The 18,453-nt window shown below is 44.7% G+C and overlaps 1 protein-coding gene across 2 annotated transcripts; it reads left to right on the forward strand.

The window, feature by feature from the left end:
- Positions 1-1,585: 1,585 nt before the first annotated feature.
- cog1 (component of oligomeric golgi complex 1) lies at positions 1,586-16,741 on the forward strand. Of its 2 annotated transcripts, XM_008306295.1 has the most exons (16): positions 1,586-1,898; positions 2,440-2,693; positions 2,856-3,037; positions 3,218-3,394; positions 4,326-4,482; positions 5,733-5,943; positions 6,057-6,420; positions 7,183-7,625; positions 8,204-8,350; positions 8,984-9,145; positions 9,293-9,417; positions 9,961-10,069; positions 10,300-10,409; positions 12,563-12,644; positions 12,829-12,852; positions 16,531-16,614. In XM_008306295.1, the coding sequence occupies exons 1-15, from the start codon at positions 1,593-1,595 to the stop codon at positions 12,835-12,837; spliced, it is 2,838 nt and encodes a 945-aa protein (XP_008304517.1). In that variant the 5' UTR covers positions 1,586-1,592; the 3' UTR covers positions 12,838-12,852; positions 16,531-16,614. The 2 variants fall into 2 exon arrangements, with proteins under 2 accessions (XP_008304517.1, XP_008304511.1); XM_008306289.1 differs by lacking the exon at positions 12,829-12,852 and having other exon boundaries at positions 16,531-16,741.
- Positions 16,742-18,453: the final 1,712 nt, after the last annotated feature.

The following is an 18,453-nucleotide window of genomic DNA, read 5'->3' on the forward strand; positions in this document are numbered from 1 at the left end:
ATAACTGCTTCTTTCAAAAGCAGGTCATGACACTCAGACTGATTCACAGTGAAGACTCATGTTAGTAACAGCCTGATGGCTCACGGTACATTACAATGATACATACATGTGAATACACACATAAACACAATGCTCTCCTCTTTTATATGAACAATGTTGTTCTTCATTTGCTCTGAGGAATGTCTGTCTGTCCTGCTCTGCGTCTCTGATGATGGACTACAGCTGCTGGACTGGTCCTGCTTTGGATGCCTGTCCTCAGAACTGTCCCCCTGAACCTGTCTGGTTCACTGGTCTGACCCTCACATGGCTTCTTCTTCACTCTATTCAGGACTTTTGGGGTCTTTTGGACCCCAGGACATTTAGTTAAGATGACAGGTATTGTTTTTTGATTTTTAATGATTTCATTTTTAAATATAAAAAGAGGGACATGTGTCATGCATTTGGAGCCAAAAATATGTCAACTTATCAGAAAATGTATATAACATCGTATAAAAGTCTATAATGAATACCCACAATTATTTTGCACATATTCTTTCTTGGGGTCTAATGGACCCCCAAAGACCTTCTATGAATGGAAACATGAAAGTCCTGAACAGGGTTCAGATAACTAACCATGCTGGCTGCTCCTCTTTCTGACATCTCTGAGCCCTGCTGCTGCTGGAACAGAGACTAAATGACACCATTCAGGTGGAACCCAAACTTGTGACGGGGAATGCCCTGGCTGCTCTCAAAACATCTCTGTGTAAAGTGTCTTCATGTAAAGTCAGCACATTTTCATGTTTCAAAAAAAAAAAAAGAAGGAAAAGAAAAAAAAAAAACACACCGTAGCAAGATCTCATGTCACATAATCATTAATGCAGGAACCCCTTGATGGTTATTTACCATCGAGGTGGCACGTTTCATCACCTTCTCTACCGAATAGCATCAACTTTTGTCATCAAAATGTGAAGTAAAGATAAGGGCTAAATCTACGAGTTAAGATAAAACATATCAGGAACTCGTTTGTGTTTAATTTACTGCACGTTTGAATTTGACTCTCACCGTCTCAGAGCGTCCGTCAGTGCAGAGTGGAAGTGAGAGAAGAGGTGTGCTTGTTTTATGTTCCAGCCGCTCCCGTCACAAACACTACCACAGTACTCTGTTCACCACGCCCCCATGAAGCTGCGCTGTAAGAACCAGCTAGGCGCTCCTCAAAGAAACTACCCAATGACAAGACAGTATTTCACAGGGGGGCCGAGAGGGGGCCAATCAGATTCCAGCAGGGGCCATGGGCCCCTGTGGCCCCTGCCCTCCCTTCGCCTATGAGTGTAGCCCTGTGATAGACTGGTGACCTGTCCAAGTGAACCTGCCTTCACCCTGAGTCAGCTGGGATAGACCCCAGCCCCCCCCCGCGACCCTAATGAGGATTAAGGTGTAGAGATACTGGATGGATGAGGAAAATTAGTTGCGCGGAATATTTTTTTTGACAGACAGCTGCGGTGACCAATGATCACATCGATCTCCGTCGTCGTCACAGTTTTGTTTACGTGGAGACAGGAAGTGCTTGTTACACTTCCTGCTTCCGCATCTACTGAAGCTGTTGTGGAGCAGCAATGGCCGAGGAAGCAACCCCGTCCCTGCGGATCTCGGACATCAAAGATCCGGCGGCTCTCTTCGAGCGCTACAACACCGAAGAGATCCGGCGGATCGAACGCAGAGTCCGCGGGGAGATCGAGCAGAAGAAGGAGGAGCTAAGGCAGATGGTGGGGGAGCGGTACCGGGACCTGATCGACGCCGCGGACACCATCGGGGAGATGCGGCAGTGCTCGGAGAGCGTGGTTCGGTCCATCCAGGACATGCAGCAGTACTGCCTCATGCTGAAGCAGGGCCGAGCCGCTGGGACCGGCTGCAGGCAGGAGGTGAGCCGCAGACGGTCTTCATTTACACCTGCGCCAGGTGTCATCTTAGCAGCACCAAACTTCATTCTACAATCTGCTAATTCATTGTTATACAGCGTACTGACAGATATCCACCCCAGAATGACTGAAATGTTATAATGAATGTGGGCCAAAGACAAACGTGGTCAGTTCGGCAGGAACACACGGCCCATATGATCCTGGTAGAACCGGAAGCAGCTTCACCTGCTGACCCTTCAAACCAAACCTGCCTCAAGTCAAGTCACCTTTACTGAAGAAGCACATTTAACGTTGACTTCAAGTTTTTTGTTTGTGGCAAAGTAGTAACGATACACTTCCAGTCATGACTGCATGTTGAAATACAAACAGGTCACATATGTCCACTAAGGACACAACACTTTATAGCTCGTCCTGTACTATTGACATAAAATATGACTGTGCATCACTACATTTTGTTGTTTGTGTGTCGTCCCATGCACACTGTTTGAAGTGGTTTTATTAGACCACATATAAGGATGTAATGTGTCTGTGTGTCCTGCTGTAGAACCAGGACCAGAGGCAGTGGCAGGAGAAGTTCTACACCATGGCCTCTCAGATCAAGCTTCTCCTCGAGATCCCAGAATGTATCTGGAGCGCCATGGAGGCATCCCAGTACCTCCAAGCCACGCAGCTGTACCTGCTCTGCTGCCACCTGCACATTCTTCTGCACCTGGAGGCCGCTACAGCAGGCCACTACAACCCCGTCCTCGCCCGCTTCCCCATCCTGGTCCGGCAGGTCGCCACCACTGGACACTTCAGGTACTGGATTCCTTGTTACTTGTGTTTCTGGGGAGCAGAGTTCCTGCTTAGAGTTGAGTGATTCTAACGGTGAAACTCCAGGCCTTAGAATTGAATAAATTAGTGATGGAGATAACAAAGACCACTTGGTCAAAGATGAGTAAGCGGGCTGTGTTCCTGCAGGTCAGCCATCCTGCTAGACAGCAGGTCTCTGCTGAGGGGCCGGGCTGTGTCGGATCAGGCCATCGCTGAGGCCCTCGTCTCCACTATGCTGCTGGAGGACAGCTCACCCCGTCAGGCCCTGGCTGACTTCTTGTTGGCCCGGAAATCTTCCATCCATCAGCTGCTGAACCAACCACAGCACGGTATTCTGCCACTTGTTACAGCGGCCAGCATTTATGCATTTGAAGTCAAATTGTCACATGACCAATGTTTTTATTGAAAAGACTTAAAGTAAAAAGGCCTTCATCGTGAAGCAGGAGGTAAATACCTGTCTGGACAAACCAAATGTGAACCGGTTCATAAACACATCTGTTTTTATCCAGGAGCTGGGATCAAGGCCCAAGTGTGCAGCCTGGTCGAGCTGCTGGTCACTACTCTTTTCCAGGCATATGCTGTCTTCTACCTGCCCCCAGAAGGAGGCCCAAGGACTGGGGAGGGAGCCCTGAGCTGTGGCATGCTCTTCTCCATCCTGGAGAATGTCACCTCCACTACCCCTGCAGGTAAACAGCTGAGAATCTGGGAGATCAGGATGCTTTTTAGTGGCTTCCTTTTGAAGAGGAATTTACAAAGGTGTGCTTCCTGTGCTATACACCGAGCACACGACGGTCACACACATGCAACACGAGCAGTGTCTTCCATCAGTCGTGATGTCACATGTTAAGCCTGTGTTTGTGCAAAAATGCCAAAAGCAACATCAGGCGCCTGACAAATAGTGTCTACTATCAGCATCATAGCAGTGACGTGGAAGTTAGACACCGATAACTGAATAAATTATTAAAATATTAATCAACTAGTTTTTTATTTAGAGCGGTTGTCCTCTGGTGGTACGGTTGGTGGTTCGATCCCCTCCACAGTGGAAGTCTCCTTGGGCAAAACACTGAACCTGAAGTTGCTCCTGATGGCAGGCAGCACCTTGCATGGCAACTCTGTCATTGGTGTATGAATGTGATCTACTCTCAGATGTATGTCGCCCTGGATAAAAGCATCTGCTAAATGAAAGTGTAAATTGTAATAAATTAGTTGTTTAATGAATTGACTGATACATTAAACAAAAAAAACAAAACATTTAGTATACCCTAGACTGCATTAGATGTAGTCATGTGGAGATGGTGAGCTTGTCTTTCAATGGTGCCACTTCAACCTAATGAGGTGTAACTTGAGTTCCAATGTGAATGTTTTAGTACTGTGACTCCCTGGATGTAAGTTGTGAGTATACGACTGCTTTCAGCCCACAAGCTCAGTCAGTATTCTCCTCCCCTTCCACTATCTGTGTGTTACTGTTTTGTTCGCTGCAGGAAACAACAACAGCAATTGAAACTGAAACTAAACTTTTGCAGAAATTTTGGATTGGCTGTTTTACACCAGAAACGCCACAGTGTGTCATAGCTTTTGGTAAAACGTCTCATCCACCAATCCCATTTCTGTCCTTAGCTAAAGGCAGGCGGGTGTTGCAGGACGAGGCGAGTGCAGGCAGCTGGTTCAGGTACCTGCCTCAGTCCATCACTGAGTTCCAGCCCGCACTTCGCACCCTGGCTCAGCCAATCCAGAGAGAGCAGCTCCGTGACACCCTGCAGCAGTGGATTGATACGTGAGGATGCTGCTCATCTTTTTTCATTTACCCTTTTTTCCTTTGTCCTAGATGTTTCTCAGAGTTGCACAGAAAATCCCAGAGAATGCTGGATGAAGGATTTTGTTTATACAACAAAACGTGGATATCGTAAGTCAGGAAATGCTGAAGTCAGCTCAGTCAGTCTCCCGATGCTGCCTATTGTTGCATACGTGGATTCATAATGATCAAATTATAAAGAGCACTCTTATGCAGCTCTGCCAAAAATAATTCTTGTGCCTTCTGCTTTATTTACCTCTTGATATCGTGGAGTCAGTAGGTTTGCACCCAATGATTATTTTTATTGATTGATTTACGAGGGATGTCCAATATTGGCTTTTTTGCAGCTATTGTCCAACTCTCAATTTCTGATTCTGCTATCAACCGATACCAATGTATGTGGGCTATTTAATTAATTTTAGGTAACATCACATATCTCCTATCGTGGAGATAACGCATCATGTACATGCCGGTGAAATCCAGGCATTATTTTAACGGTTTTCATTATAGGCAAAAAAAACCTCAAAACGATAACGATATTGACATATATTACATTTTTATACCAGTATTGCGCCAATAATATCGACCCACTGATATTATTAGACATCCCTATAATTTACTTATCATTTTAGAGATTTCATTTTAAAAATGTCTGAAGATGGAGAAAATGACTGCTAGAATTTTCCACAAACCAAGGTGTCATCTTCAACTAACTTGTCCAACGCAACAAAATAAATCAAGTCTCCATATTTGAGAGGTCAAATACAAAATATTTGCTTTTTAATTCAAAGAGTCACTGATTAACTTCATGTTGACTGATTGTTGCAGCACTAAAATTCACTGTAACTTCTACAGCACTAGTTTTATCAGTACAAAAAAAAGAGCCATGTTTTTATACTTCATACTACCTGTCCTGGATGTGCATGTTGTGGTGGATCAGTGTAACTGTCTCTATGGAGAGATGACAACAGGGCGACAACCTGAGCAACTTCAACGGGATCAGAAATGTCAAAGTCCTTTATCCTAATTGTAAAGTAGAGAAAACTGGAAATACCTGGTGAATTAAACAGTGTTAGTGTTGAATGCAGAACATGACTGTGCACTATGTTAGTGGTGTGGAAATGTTCACTGTACTACATTTGTCATTTGAATATTTGTGCTAGTGTGCAGCACCGTACAATTCAGCACAAGAAGACAATCAGTGCCTCTCCAATGTGTTGTCTTTTCCTCAGCTGCAAGGAGGACATCTGCTGTGGTGTTGGCAGCCTGCTGGTCTATGTGAGGAGCCTGAAGGGCTTAGCATCCATCAGAGATGCTGTGTGGGACCTTCTGTCCACCGACTCCATCAGTCAGCACTGGAGCACCGTGTGTCAGCGGCTGCTAGAGCGCCCCCTGGCAGTCTGGGATGACTTCCTGCAGCAACTCTTCCTTCAGCGCCTGCAGGTTGCTTCCTCCCTCACCTTGAGAATTTTAAAGCAGTTAATGGTTTTAAGCAGCTACATCAGTCTTGTCATATATGTAGAATACTCCACTGAATCTTTCCTTCCATCCTCAAGGCCATCACTAGAGAGGAAACTGAAGCCATTTCACTGAGCTCTGTCCAGCTCTTCATCTCAACTGTGAGGGATCTTGAGGGCCAGACCATCTCTTCTTCTTCCGCTACCAACCCCGGCTCCAGCCGCGGAGCCCAGTATGAGGTAGATGTAGCGTCCTTCTTGTGGTTGGAGTCTCCAGGGGACCTGCTGAGCGATGCAGGTTGGGTCAGTGTGACCCAGCGGGGACAGCAGCAGCAGAGGAGTGGTCTGGCCATGAAGACCCAGGCCTTGACACCGTGCGTGCAGAACTTCTGCTCTGTCCTGGACACAAAGCTGAAGGCCAGGCTGGATGACCTCCAGCACTACCTTCCCTCCCAGGACACAGGTAGAGTCAGTTTGTGCTAATTCTAGGTGTACTGGGCTGCTTAAGGCGGTGCAATGACAACAATAACTCCTTAATAGAAATGTTAGTCCTAATGCTGTCTCCATGGGACGGCCAAGGCCCCAACATCCAAATACCTGTAACAAACTGTTGAGCTAGTTTTAGAGCAGCGGCCCTACCTGATCTCTTAGACTGACAGACTGTATCCCCAAATACAAACCAATTTGCTATTTCAGACCTTTGCTGGCAGATGCTTCTTGACTCAACTGACTCAGAGCAGTTTTATCTTGTCTTTTGCAGATGCTATTACAGTCTGCTCATTAGTTTGTATGTATTCAAATGGGAAATACAGCCTATAGATGATTTGAGGAACGATAATGTAATAACTAAAACTGACACTTTTGGTTTTGAGTAAAAAGAACTAAACTAAAACTGTTGCTGAGTGTACCGAGACATTTGGTACAGACAATACTGGTCCCCACAGGACAAATCCGAAGACTTCCCTGGCCTGTGGCTTTTCATCTTGTGTGAAAAGTGTGTCACAGCTTTGACTAGTCCAGTGAACTGTCACCGTGTTACTCATCATTGTTGTTAATAATGCATATCTGAATTTTTTTTGTGAATCTTTGCAAGTGCTGCTTGCTGGTTACATTTTTTAAAAATTGAAATAGGTGGATGGACAACTACATATGTACACTACATTTATGTTTATGCTTTACACTGGGAATGGCAATAACTGCTCTTCCTCTATGATGTGTTTGACAGGATCTGACTCCGTCTCAGTGTCCTCCTGTGGACCTGCTGAAGGCTCCTCAGCATCCTCATTTAACCGCTTCACAGACTCTCCAGCAGTGGAGGAGGCTTTACGTGAAGGCTGTCGGGCCTGTATTCACCACATCCTGTCCTCCATCCGCTCTGAGCTGGCGGCAGTCTCACCGGACTCCAGCCTCACCCGCCTCAGTTCAGTCCTATTCATGGCCAGGTTGTGCCAGTCTATGGGTGAACTCTGCCCAAACTTAAGGCAATGCATCCTGGGAAAACAGAGCGCACCCGAAGCCAAAGGGATCCACAAACAGGGCAAGAAGCTGGGCAAAGCCAGGGCCACGGCAGAGGTCAGCCCCGCCCAGGCCAAGTGGGCCGGTCTGAAGGAGGAGCTGCTCAACTGCAGTATGGAGGCCTACCGCATATGGAGCTCCGCCCTGTCCAAAGTCAGACACTTTCAGAATGTAGATCTGTGAAAATGTATTTGCTGCCCTTGTCTTGTGTTGCAGAGTGTACAAAACAGTAGCAGAGGCAAAAACAAGAGAGCCAAAAGTGTAGCAGAATTTAAGCAATGAGGTTCAGTTAATCTGCTGAAATCAGCTCATGAGACAGATCAGTCCACACGCACCACAGAGCTTTGAGCAGGAACACGGTAGGCTTGCTTGGTACCAGTAAACACAGGTCCAGCTCATTACACAGGGATTACAGCTTTGATGCTTCATGTAGGAGACAGAAAAGACCCTTAGTACTATCTGCTCCAACCAAAGTTTTATATTAACTATGCATCCAATTACTCAGAACAGAGTGAATATTGAATCGGGTGTAAACAAATGTGACTCCTAAATGAATGATAATGTTAATCTGTGTCTGCTGTTTGCTAGCATGTCAGTCAGAAGAAGTTCATGAAGTAATGATATGTCAGTGTTGTTTACAACTGCCACTGACCCCATATGACCAGGAACTCTACGAGTATGATGCTTTTAGTCATGTTGAAGACCTGCTCAGTTGTGCTGTGTTGTGACAGGTGCTGCTGGATAAGTTCGGCACAGCGCTACATGCCCAGTCAGCTGGAGCCATTCTAACCACAGTAACAAACTGGGAGGATCTGGAGATCCAAGAAGAGGCTGAGTCAGGAAGCAGCGTCACATCCAAAATCCGTCTTCCAGTCCAGGTCAGCCGCTCTCGCCGGCCTCCAAGCCCGGGCTGCACTGCAAGAGTTTTAAATTCCTAACTGTTTTTGAAACCAGGTTGCAACTTCACAAACATACTTGTCTCCGCTCTCAGACCTGCACACACTACAAGATAGTAAGATTGTTGTCAGAGAAGGAGCCATCAGGGAACGGTGCACCACCTCACAGAATCTTATGGTAACACAGATGCAAACAAAAGAGAGACGCAACAACTTGCAGCACGAATACAGCTCGCTGCTTAGTTTTAGTTGTTATTAGGAATGGTTCAACATGATTCCTCTGTTCTTTGGTTAAGACTAGAGGTGAGATTAAACTATCACAGTTTTAACATTTGTAGCTAACGCTTGCCTTAAGGACTAGAAAATGTAACTTTGGCAAACATCGGGGGAGCCTTGATGAGTCTGTGAGCAGCTCAGAAGTTTTCAGACGGGATCTGGAAATCTGTCACAGTACCAAGTGATCTGGGCTGAACATCATTTCAAACCAACATCCCTGATAGATTTCTCCTGCAGTTGTCAGAAGGGGTGAGCCCGGCATAACTCAGACAGGAAGGACTGTGATTTCTGATTCCATTCTGAGGTCTAATTTGAAGCCTTGTTCTGTGTCTTCCGCAGCCATCGTGGTTTGTGCAGTCGTTGCTGTTCCAGCTGTGCGTGGAGGTGAACAGGGTTGGTGGCCACGCCCTGCCCAGGCCCACTCTGCAGGAGCTGCTGCAGGCCTGTTTAACTCAGGCACTGAACCACTACCACAGCCTCATGCAGCAGGCCGGCAGCAAGGTAACTGTGCTGTACACTGAGACAGGGAACAGATAAGGCCAAGGAAATCATTTGAGAAGACAGGAGGAAGGCCAAAGGAATTTATTAAGCTCACCATTACTTCATGAATTTCTATGCTTTGTTTTCTTCCACCACTTCATCCTTCAGCCGGGTGTATTCCCCATGACTCAGAACAGAGCCTTGCAGTTGCTGTTTGACCTTCGTTACCTCAATGCCACACTGGGCAGCAGACCTGAGGAGGGCAGGAGCGCCCGATCCCTCCAAAACCCCAGGTATCATCCCCTTGGCAAACTTACTTCAAAGGGCAGGAAAGCTCCCGGAAAAGGGCAAAACACATTAGAGGTGGCTCATTTTCATGTCCTGTCTTCATCCTGCATGGGGCATGAAGTCTTTATGGGGCGACTGTGGCTGATGCCTGCAAGCCGACTAAGTAAGCAGAAAACATGTTAGCAGCTAAAAAGTGGATTTATGGCATTTAAATGTCAGACTTCAGTATTTGGACACGGCATGTGCCTGACAGCATTAACAAGGTTTGTAGAAGACGGCGAACACAACAATGTTTCTGCACATATAGACTGAAATTCCAGGAAAATACAGAATAACAGTTCTGGCCGGATTGTTCAAATAATATGAGGTGATAGTTGGAGGGCAAGAAACATCCAACAGAGTTGAAGTTGTCTGGAAGTTGTTAAGAAAACTCTGCTTGATTTGTAGTTGTGTGATTTTACTCTAATGTTTTTTGTGGATTTTTAGATTTATTTTGAATAGTTTTCTGTTACTGCAGTCTTGAAAAAGCTGCTCTGTGTGTCTCCCAGACTCCACGAGGTCTGTGATTGGCTGGAGAGTTTCATCGACCCCTTTGACCTGGACGTGTTTACGCCTCCGCTGAACAGCAACCTCAACCGCCTGTCCCAGAGGACTTCGGTACTTCCAGCCCTACATAGATGAAACAAAGAAGAACACAGTGTGCTTGTAGCCTGATCAACATAGAAACAGTAGATGTGAAGAACTTACACATTACCTTACTGGTTGAGCAGGAGTGGCTAGAATTATTTAAGGATTCAGCTGCTGTCCACACGTAGCAACAAACACCACATACAAGGCTGCCTTGTTTCCTCATGTGTCCACTTGGTTAAGGTAGCTTTGTGTTTCAGGTGCTGTTGGGGCTGCTGACAGGCTCAGAAAAGCAGTTTATCTTGCGGAGCAGCAGTGTGAACTCCCAGGAGCCTTACAACATCCTGCCACTGGCCAGCAGCCAGATCAGGTCAGAGGTCATCACCACTTCATAGTGAATCTGTGTTACTCCGTGGAAAATGGAAAAATAGGTTTACAATTTAGAGTCTGTCTTAAAACCAGTGTTTATTTCAACCAAGTACCAGTCTCCAAGGATGGCAAATTAAGCCAATACAGAAGTACTAAAAAAGTGCAGTTCTACAAATTTCCACTTCAGGCCGCTCCAAAAGCAGGTTGGTCTCTGCAGACCCCCAAGTTGAAATGTCCGACTTTACAGCACAAAGACATGCGCAAGAAACGGTTTTGGTCTCAGTAGTTGATTTCTGTTTTGAACTGTTTGAACTGTACTGAGACCGAACGTGATGCAAACTTAAGTCGTGGCCGCTCTGAGTGACAGGTCGTCGACTCGGCTCCACTCGCGCTCCACCTCTTTGCTCATTTTTTGTGTCAGCCTGGAGTTTAGAGGAGTCAAAGCATTTGTATTTGAACTTTGAAACAGAGTTTCCCAGCTGCTGTCATTCCTCCTGTTCATCCTGGACAAGAGGAAATCTCTTCATAATGTGTTGTGAAAATCCTCAGTCTTTGTTCAAGCAAAAATGTGTTTTCAAGACCAGACGGTCCAATGAGAAAGACATCTCACAATGTGGATTGCAAATTTCCCTTTGTGCAACAGTCCCTCCGCTGCAGCTCAAACCAGGGACACTGCATGCTACACACAGTTTCATGTAGTTTTTTAATCTTTTGGATACCAGCCAGTCCAGTTCCAGTTCAAATAACAAAGAGCCTTCTCTGAGTCCAGTCAGTCACAAAAAAATCCACTCTGGATTGTCCTGACACTTCTGCATACAAGTGTTGGGGAATTAAAGGAGAATCCTATGAGGACAGTTGGCTCCTCTGGGAACCAATCAGTAAGTACTAAAAGACTGTAATTCTGAAAGATGTCCACTTGATTTGTCTGAGACTTCTGGAGACTCATACCTTAAAATACAAAACAATGACTGTGGATTTTGTCCCCTGTCACAGTTCCATTAAAGGCATTTCAGGATGGGATGTTCTAACAGAACAGAAGGAGTAATTACAGGAACAAAAATTGTACAAAAAGGATTCACGGTACACAGACATTTGAGCATTGCTTTAAAACAAGCATCCTTAGTTACCAACCGAGTGACACTGAGACGGTGTGAAGCCTTTGCTGGTCTCTTCATGTCGTTGTAGTAAGAGAGAGGATCTGGAGGTAAAGACCTGGATGATGTTTGAGTTTTTTACCCTAATGTCTCCACAGTTCTGCTGGTTCGTAGTAACCCGAGAACTGACCCAAGAAGCCGGTAGAGCTGCATGTTATCAAATTTGTGTGTGCGTTAAAATGGAAAGTCCTCCTGAAGCTGATATGACTCCTTCAGCAGAGTAAAGTTGCCAATCTGCTGGTGGTACAGTGAAGTGTCTTAACCTCATAAATGATCTTTACTGAATGCTGACACCAGCTTTCAGAGAACACCTTAACCACAATAATGTTGTGGATGATCATCATGAAGATCACGCCTAGTTCTTCTTCGTCTCCAGGCGTGATACAAGCTTTGGTGGTCGTGGCTCTCCAACATGGATGATCGCCAGCACAGTTAACAATGTCTGAGGGGGACTCTGTTCTTGTCAGTCTCTTAATTCTGTCCAGTCTGTCCACTCCTAGTACTGATTGATTATCCAGAAGTAATATTTCAAACATACACAGAAGTGTCCAGAAGCATTTAAATTGGTTAACTTCTTTGTATGAAATGTGCGAAAATCCAACGACTTGGTTCCCTGTGGTGATTCATGGAACATCTCAAAAATGTTACCAGGTGATGACTAAAGTGAGATGTTGTGGGATGTATACAAAGGTATGACCTGTATCCCACCTCTGATTGTCGATAAGTAGTCAGGCAGTACTTGGGTTCAGAAAGTTTAACAAGTAAAACTTGTACGTATAGATATGTACTTTAAATAAACATGTCTCTGTGATATTGCTGGCCTTCTACTTCTGATGGATTCATGGGGAGGCAGATTGTACTGCTGTAGTCCAGTTGGATTCAAACCATTTTCTAAAGTCATATTTAATCAACTCAGACAGCAGTGACGAACGTTGTCAGATAAATAATGTGTGCTGGAAAACAGCTTGCCAGTCCACCCTGACTGTTCTGTCCTCTGCAGGTTTGGGTTGCTGCCTCTCAGCATGTCAAATGCGCGGAAATCCAAGTCGGCGTCCAGGAGCTCGGAGGCTCCTCTTCAGCTGGTGAGTAACAGATCTGGAATCTGGACGCTGGAGCTGCTCTGAGTCTGACTGTGTTCTTCTGAAGGACATTTTAGTTTTGCTGTTTCATTTGCTTACAACCATAGGATGAATTTATTTTTATTTTTCACTGTTACTGTTTGTTGGACCCAACATAAATGTTGTGTGTTACACTCTGCCTTTCCAGCATTTCTGAGTGCAAGAAAATCAGGCAAGTTTCTCCGTTTGGGTTTAAATCTGTGCTTGTGCTTTGGTTGGATTGTTAGTAGTGCTTTGGTGCATTTAAAGTGTGAGATTGCTTTATTTATGTATTTCTGATGCTGAATGATTAGTGATTTAAATGAATAATTTATTGATGAGGTTAGAAACTAATGTGTGTGGATGCTTAAAGGGCTGCACTACGAAGCCAGTTTGACAAAGCCAGGCTTTCTTTTTGTAAGCTGGTTTGAGAAAACCTAGAACCCCGGTCAGAGATGATGGCTGTCACCACAGTGGTTATGAACTTTCTTTGTAAACCAGGTTTTCTTCTTCGCACGCTGTACCATTCACATGAAAGGGGCCTGCTTCAGTCAAGAGGAACAGGTTGTTGTATTAGAGAGCTATGAGGAATATAGAACTCTAAAGAGCACTGTTACTGCAAATGGTGCACGTCAGGAATTCTGGAGGAAAACTGTTAATCATGGAGGTAAATATATTAGTTTCACTACTCAGTGCACTTTCAATGCAGCAGCTTAATTCTAACATGAGAGCTGCATATCAGAGCTGAGGTCTAACACTGTCCCATAATGAAGGATATGTGGAAATTGCTTCAGTTTTTGGCCAAATCCAACTGACAGTAATGTTATTGATTCAATATTATCTGTAATGCAACCAACAAACGAATGTTCTAATCAGTGATCTATCAGCTGCAGTACCAGCAGAGTGAACATAAAAACATGTTGATGTGATTTTTTGCATCAGCAGCTCAATATAAGTAGGTTTCCATGGCAACAGGATGCCTCCAGTGTGTGATGCTGTAACTGCTTCATTCAGTGGTTTTACTGACGTACAGATCAGCAGGTTTACATGGAAAACATCATCATCAGGAACCAGTCTGGTTAAAGGGAGAAGCTGAGCACAACCTGGACCAGGTTAGCATCAGTTACCATGGAGACCTAGCTCCACAGCATCAGTTACCATGGAGACCTAGCTCCACAGCATCAGTTACCATGGAGATCTAGCTCCACAGCATCAGTTACCATGGAGATCTAGCTCCACAGCATCAGTTACCATGGAGATCTAGCTCCACAGCATCAGTTACCATGGAGATCCAGCTCCGCAGCATCAGTTGCCAGGGAGCTCTAGCTCCACAGCATCAGTTACCATGGAGATCCAGCTCTGCAGCATCAGTTACCATTGAGATCTAGCTTCACAGCATCAGTTACCATGGAGACCAAGCTCCACAGCATCTGTTACCATAGAGATCTAGCAGGTTTAAAGGGGGCCACCTTTGTGACTCTGAAAACTCTTAACTTCAGCCTTGCAAACCCTTCAGTTTGTTTTGATATAGAGCCCTGAGGTCTCATTAAGCTCCCACGCTCTGTTTGGCTCGTTAAGTAATTTAGGATCAGACTATTTACTGAGGAATCATACTGAGCAGCAGCATGGGGCAGTGAGCATGAGGCGCTCATTTAGTGGACCAGTCCTACACTGAAATTAGCACATTTTGACTAAAGTTTGTGTTGTCTTTAGCAGAACTAAAAACAGCAAATGTCTTTGTGCCGCTCAGATTGGAATTATTCCATAATTAGCCAGTCACACAACCGACCAACAAGTTTGACTGAGCAATGCTAGCAGCTTCCCCCGCTAAGTTGGGCTAAAACATCTCCATGTATATAAAATCATTTTGTCATTTTTAACCAGAATAATCCAGGTTTCCTGCAAATCATTTGCTCTGGTGATCTGAAGTAACACTTGCAGCTACACAGTGCAGTTGTACTTGCCTGAGCCTAAATGTTCTATTTATACTGTTGGAACTTCCACTGAAACAGCTCAAACAGCTCAAACAGCTAACCCTAACCCTCTACCAGGCCTCTAAAGCTGCTCTGCTGATGTTAGCAGCAGATCTCTGAGCTTGTTTCAGTTCGCTTCCAGCAGAATCCCAACACCCTGTGGCTGGTTCCTGGTTTGTTCCCCCTCAGAGTTAGCCTCACCTGGTGGATAGGCAGGCGTCCCAGACCTTGACATGCCCTGTTATGACACAATCCACATCATTTGCTTCATGTGCTGGTGGTCATGATGTTGTGGTTCATCTGTGTATTAAGGTTAGTTTCCACCATGTTCTCCTCTGGAAACGGCGAAAGCAGTCCCTTGTTCAGAACTGCTTGGAGCTGCTATCATTTCTCCTTGTCTGTTCTTTGACATATTGCTAAGAGTCCACCAGAGCTGCAACTATTGAACGATTCACTCACTATTTTAATAATTAATTGGTGTAATTTTTTTCACAGGAAATAATTTCTAAATTCTCTGAACAGAGCATCTTAAATGTGAATACTTTCTTGTTTTGTTTCTCATCGATGACAGTAAACTTCATTGATTTGTGGAGAAAACAAGACAACTGACGACAGTGTCTTATGTTTCCTGAGTTTACCATTTACCTACATTTTATAGACCAAACAACATAATCAACAGATTAATCAACAATGAGTGAAGATAGTCATTAGTTGCAGCACTACAGTCTCCTCTAACTAAAATTTAGTTTTGTTAGAATCTGTTGCCTGAGATCATTAAACATCATAGAATCTTTAGTTATATAGAGCTATGCAAATACTTAGGGTTGGGGTTACCAGAACCAGAACCTGTTTTTCCCTGGTCCACATCTGTGCTGGGATATCCTGTCAACGGGGGAAATCTTTTCCCTCACAGTCTCTGTTACCATCATTTCCAACACAGTGGGAATAAAATGGGGCCAAGTGTTGTAGCTGAGTGTCACCATATCTGTATGTGTTGGATGTGTACAACATATCTGAACAAGAAGACGACATTTTTGAATCTGTAAGGAGGTCTGTGGCTGTGTGTGGCATTTTGTTAACAAATTAAAAGGAGTTGCACAAATATTTTCTAAGGTTTGAATTCAAATGATGGAAGTATTTTTCTCACATGTGATTCTGCTAACACTAAACGTTTTTATATGTTTTGGTGCTAACAACACCCTATGTTGTTCTCATACACAAAGCTCACAGGCTGTTTTATTTGAATTTACCACAATGGATCAGCTTAATATTGGTCAAAAAGCCTGTATAGTTCCTGCTAGTGTATTTGGTTACATTTGATTTAGAGCTACGCATCCAGTTTTCTGAAAAATAAGTCGAAGTCAACTCTAAAAAAATTTGAAAGATCATTTAAAAAAATAAAACCAGTCCTGGGCGAGAAAAAAATGATTTAAATCCATTTTTTTGGGTAGTAAAACAAAGATTTCCATAGTAAATGGTGTTTTCCCGCTCGTTTTGGGCAGTACAGCCAGTACTTGGCTGTGAATTAGACTAATTTTACAGTAAGTAAATACCATGCAAGTGTTTTATCATCTTTTTGAAGAAAATAAGGATTTTAATCAAGTTATGGAAAATGACAGATGACCACAGAGCTGCACGCTGCCATCTTGTGATAACTCGCTCTGGCTGCCATTAAAGAGATGTATCGTGTTGGTACAAATCATGTTTAGTAGAGAATATATTTTAACGTTCCTCCCCACATGAATTTTATGGACCCTTGAGACACTGAAATGTCCGTTCCTCTCAGTACGACTGTTCTGGATCAGATCTACCAGGCTCAGTGGACAAAGGTGTCGTCTCTTGTCATCACTTCACAAAGGAGAAGAGCAGTGACTGATGTCTTCTTCTTCCTCCTACAGACTCCTAAATCCTCCACGGCAGGCAGTGACGACAGCTTCCGGCCAGGCAGCCTCTTCAGACAGCTGGCTGATCAGGACGAAGACACAGCAGCACCGTCTTTATTTAAACTCAGCTGGCTGTCTGGCATGGCCAAATAACCCTTTTTTGCTCAATACTTTTCATTTTCCTTTGCAGAAACCTAACTACAGTAAATATAATTTTGTCTTTTGAGAAATGCATCGTGTGATTTAATTTTCTCAATTCATTTATGCATCTAAACATGTTGCAGTTCAGGTGCACCCGTTAGCCAGCACTGACCTGTACACAGTGCGTGACTTTTACTGAGTACTGTCAGTACCTGCAGTCTTGAGTTAAGAATATATCTGTTTTCATCTATGCACACAAGCAACAGCGCAGAAAACTGCTTCTTTTCTCATAGACTGTATAAAAGATGGACGTAGCAACCGGCCCTGAAAAATGAAGCCAACCCGGAAGTGTCAAAAACCTACGTCCACGAGCTGCTGGCTCCAAAAAGCCCTGGCTCCCATAGACTTGAATTGGAAAAGAAATTATCACAGATCACAAAATACTGCATTCCTACAGCTCAGGATTTTTTTCTTATTAGTTTTCATAGTCAAATCCAGAGATCAGGTGGCCGATCTGAAAATAAATCAATGCTGAATTTTTTAAAAATGTCAACATTTTGCGGGGCAAGGGGCGTGGCTGGTTTGAATGACAGTCGGCAGCGACCATACAGATGAAGCGAGCAGAAGGCGGTAAATGTGGGCGGGCAGAGAGGGCCCGCCTCTCAATCCGTCTGACCAATCGCTGCTCCTATGGCTCCGCCCCCCTCCAACGATTTTTGAGTCACTGGCTCCAAAAATCCAAGATGTCAACCAGGAAGTAGCAAAACCCTGACTTCATGTTCTCAGTGCAGAAACCAACGGGTGACGTCACGGTAGCTACGTCCATCTTTTATACAGTCTATGGCTTTTCTGCGTTCAGCGTGGGTTCTCTCCGGATTCTCCGGCTTCCTCCCACAGTCCAGAAACATGTTGAGGTCAATTGGTGATTCTAAATTGTCCGTAGGTGTGAATGTGAGTGTGCTTGGTTGTCTCTAAGTGTAGCCCTGTGATAGACTGGTGACCTGTCCAGGTGAACCGGCCTTCACCCTGAGTCAGCTGGGATAGAATCCAGCCCCCACGACCCTAGTGAGGATTAAGGTGTAGAGATGGATGGATCTACAAACCATCACCTGCTGCTGAGAGACAATTGGTCAGGATGGTCAAGAGTCAACCAGGAATCAGCAGAAAGCAGCTCTGAATGAACCAGAAGCTGCTGGAACACAGCTGTCAGTGTCCACATGGTTTGACATCAACATGAGCTGAAAGGCTGATGAAGAAGGAAGTTCTTCTTCCAGAAGCAGAACCTTAAAGCACCACTGAAGTCTCCTGCTGGTCACATGGACAAAGAAAGGGCCTTCTGGAGGAAAGTTCTGTGGTCAGATGGAACAAACACTGAGCAGAAACATGTCTGAAGGAGAGAAGGTGAGGCCTTTAACCCCAAGAACATCAAACCTACCATCAAGCATGGAGGTGGCTCTGAGGCTGTTCCGCTGCCGGTGGAACTGGAGCTTTACACAAAGTCAGTGGAACAATGAAGAATGAGGATCATCTCCACATTGTTCAGGAAAACCTGAAACCATCAGCAGAAGGTTGGTCTTGGACACAGTTGGATGTTCCAACCAGACAATGAGCCCAAACACGCATCAAAGTGGTAAAGAAATGGTTCCATCAGGCTGGAATGAAGGTTCTAGACTGGTCTCCCCAAAGTCCTGACTGAAACCATCCAGAACCTGTGGACTGATGAAGAAACAAGTCTGAATCAGAAAGACAACAAGTTTAGTTGAGCTGCAGCAATTCTGTCCAGAGGAGTCAAAGATG

Source organism: Stegastes partitus, unplaced genomic scaffold (assembly GCF_000690725.1).
Source record: "Stegastes partitus isolate 25-593 unplaced genomic scaffold, Stegastes_partitus-1.0.2 Scaffold45, whole genome shotgun sequence".
In the NCBI taxonomy this organism is placed as follows: domain Eukaryota; kingdom Metazoa; phylum Chordata; class Actinopteri; family Pomacentridae; genus Stegastes; species Stegastes partitus.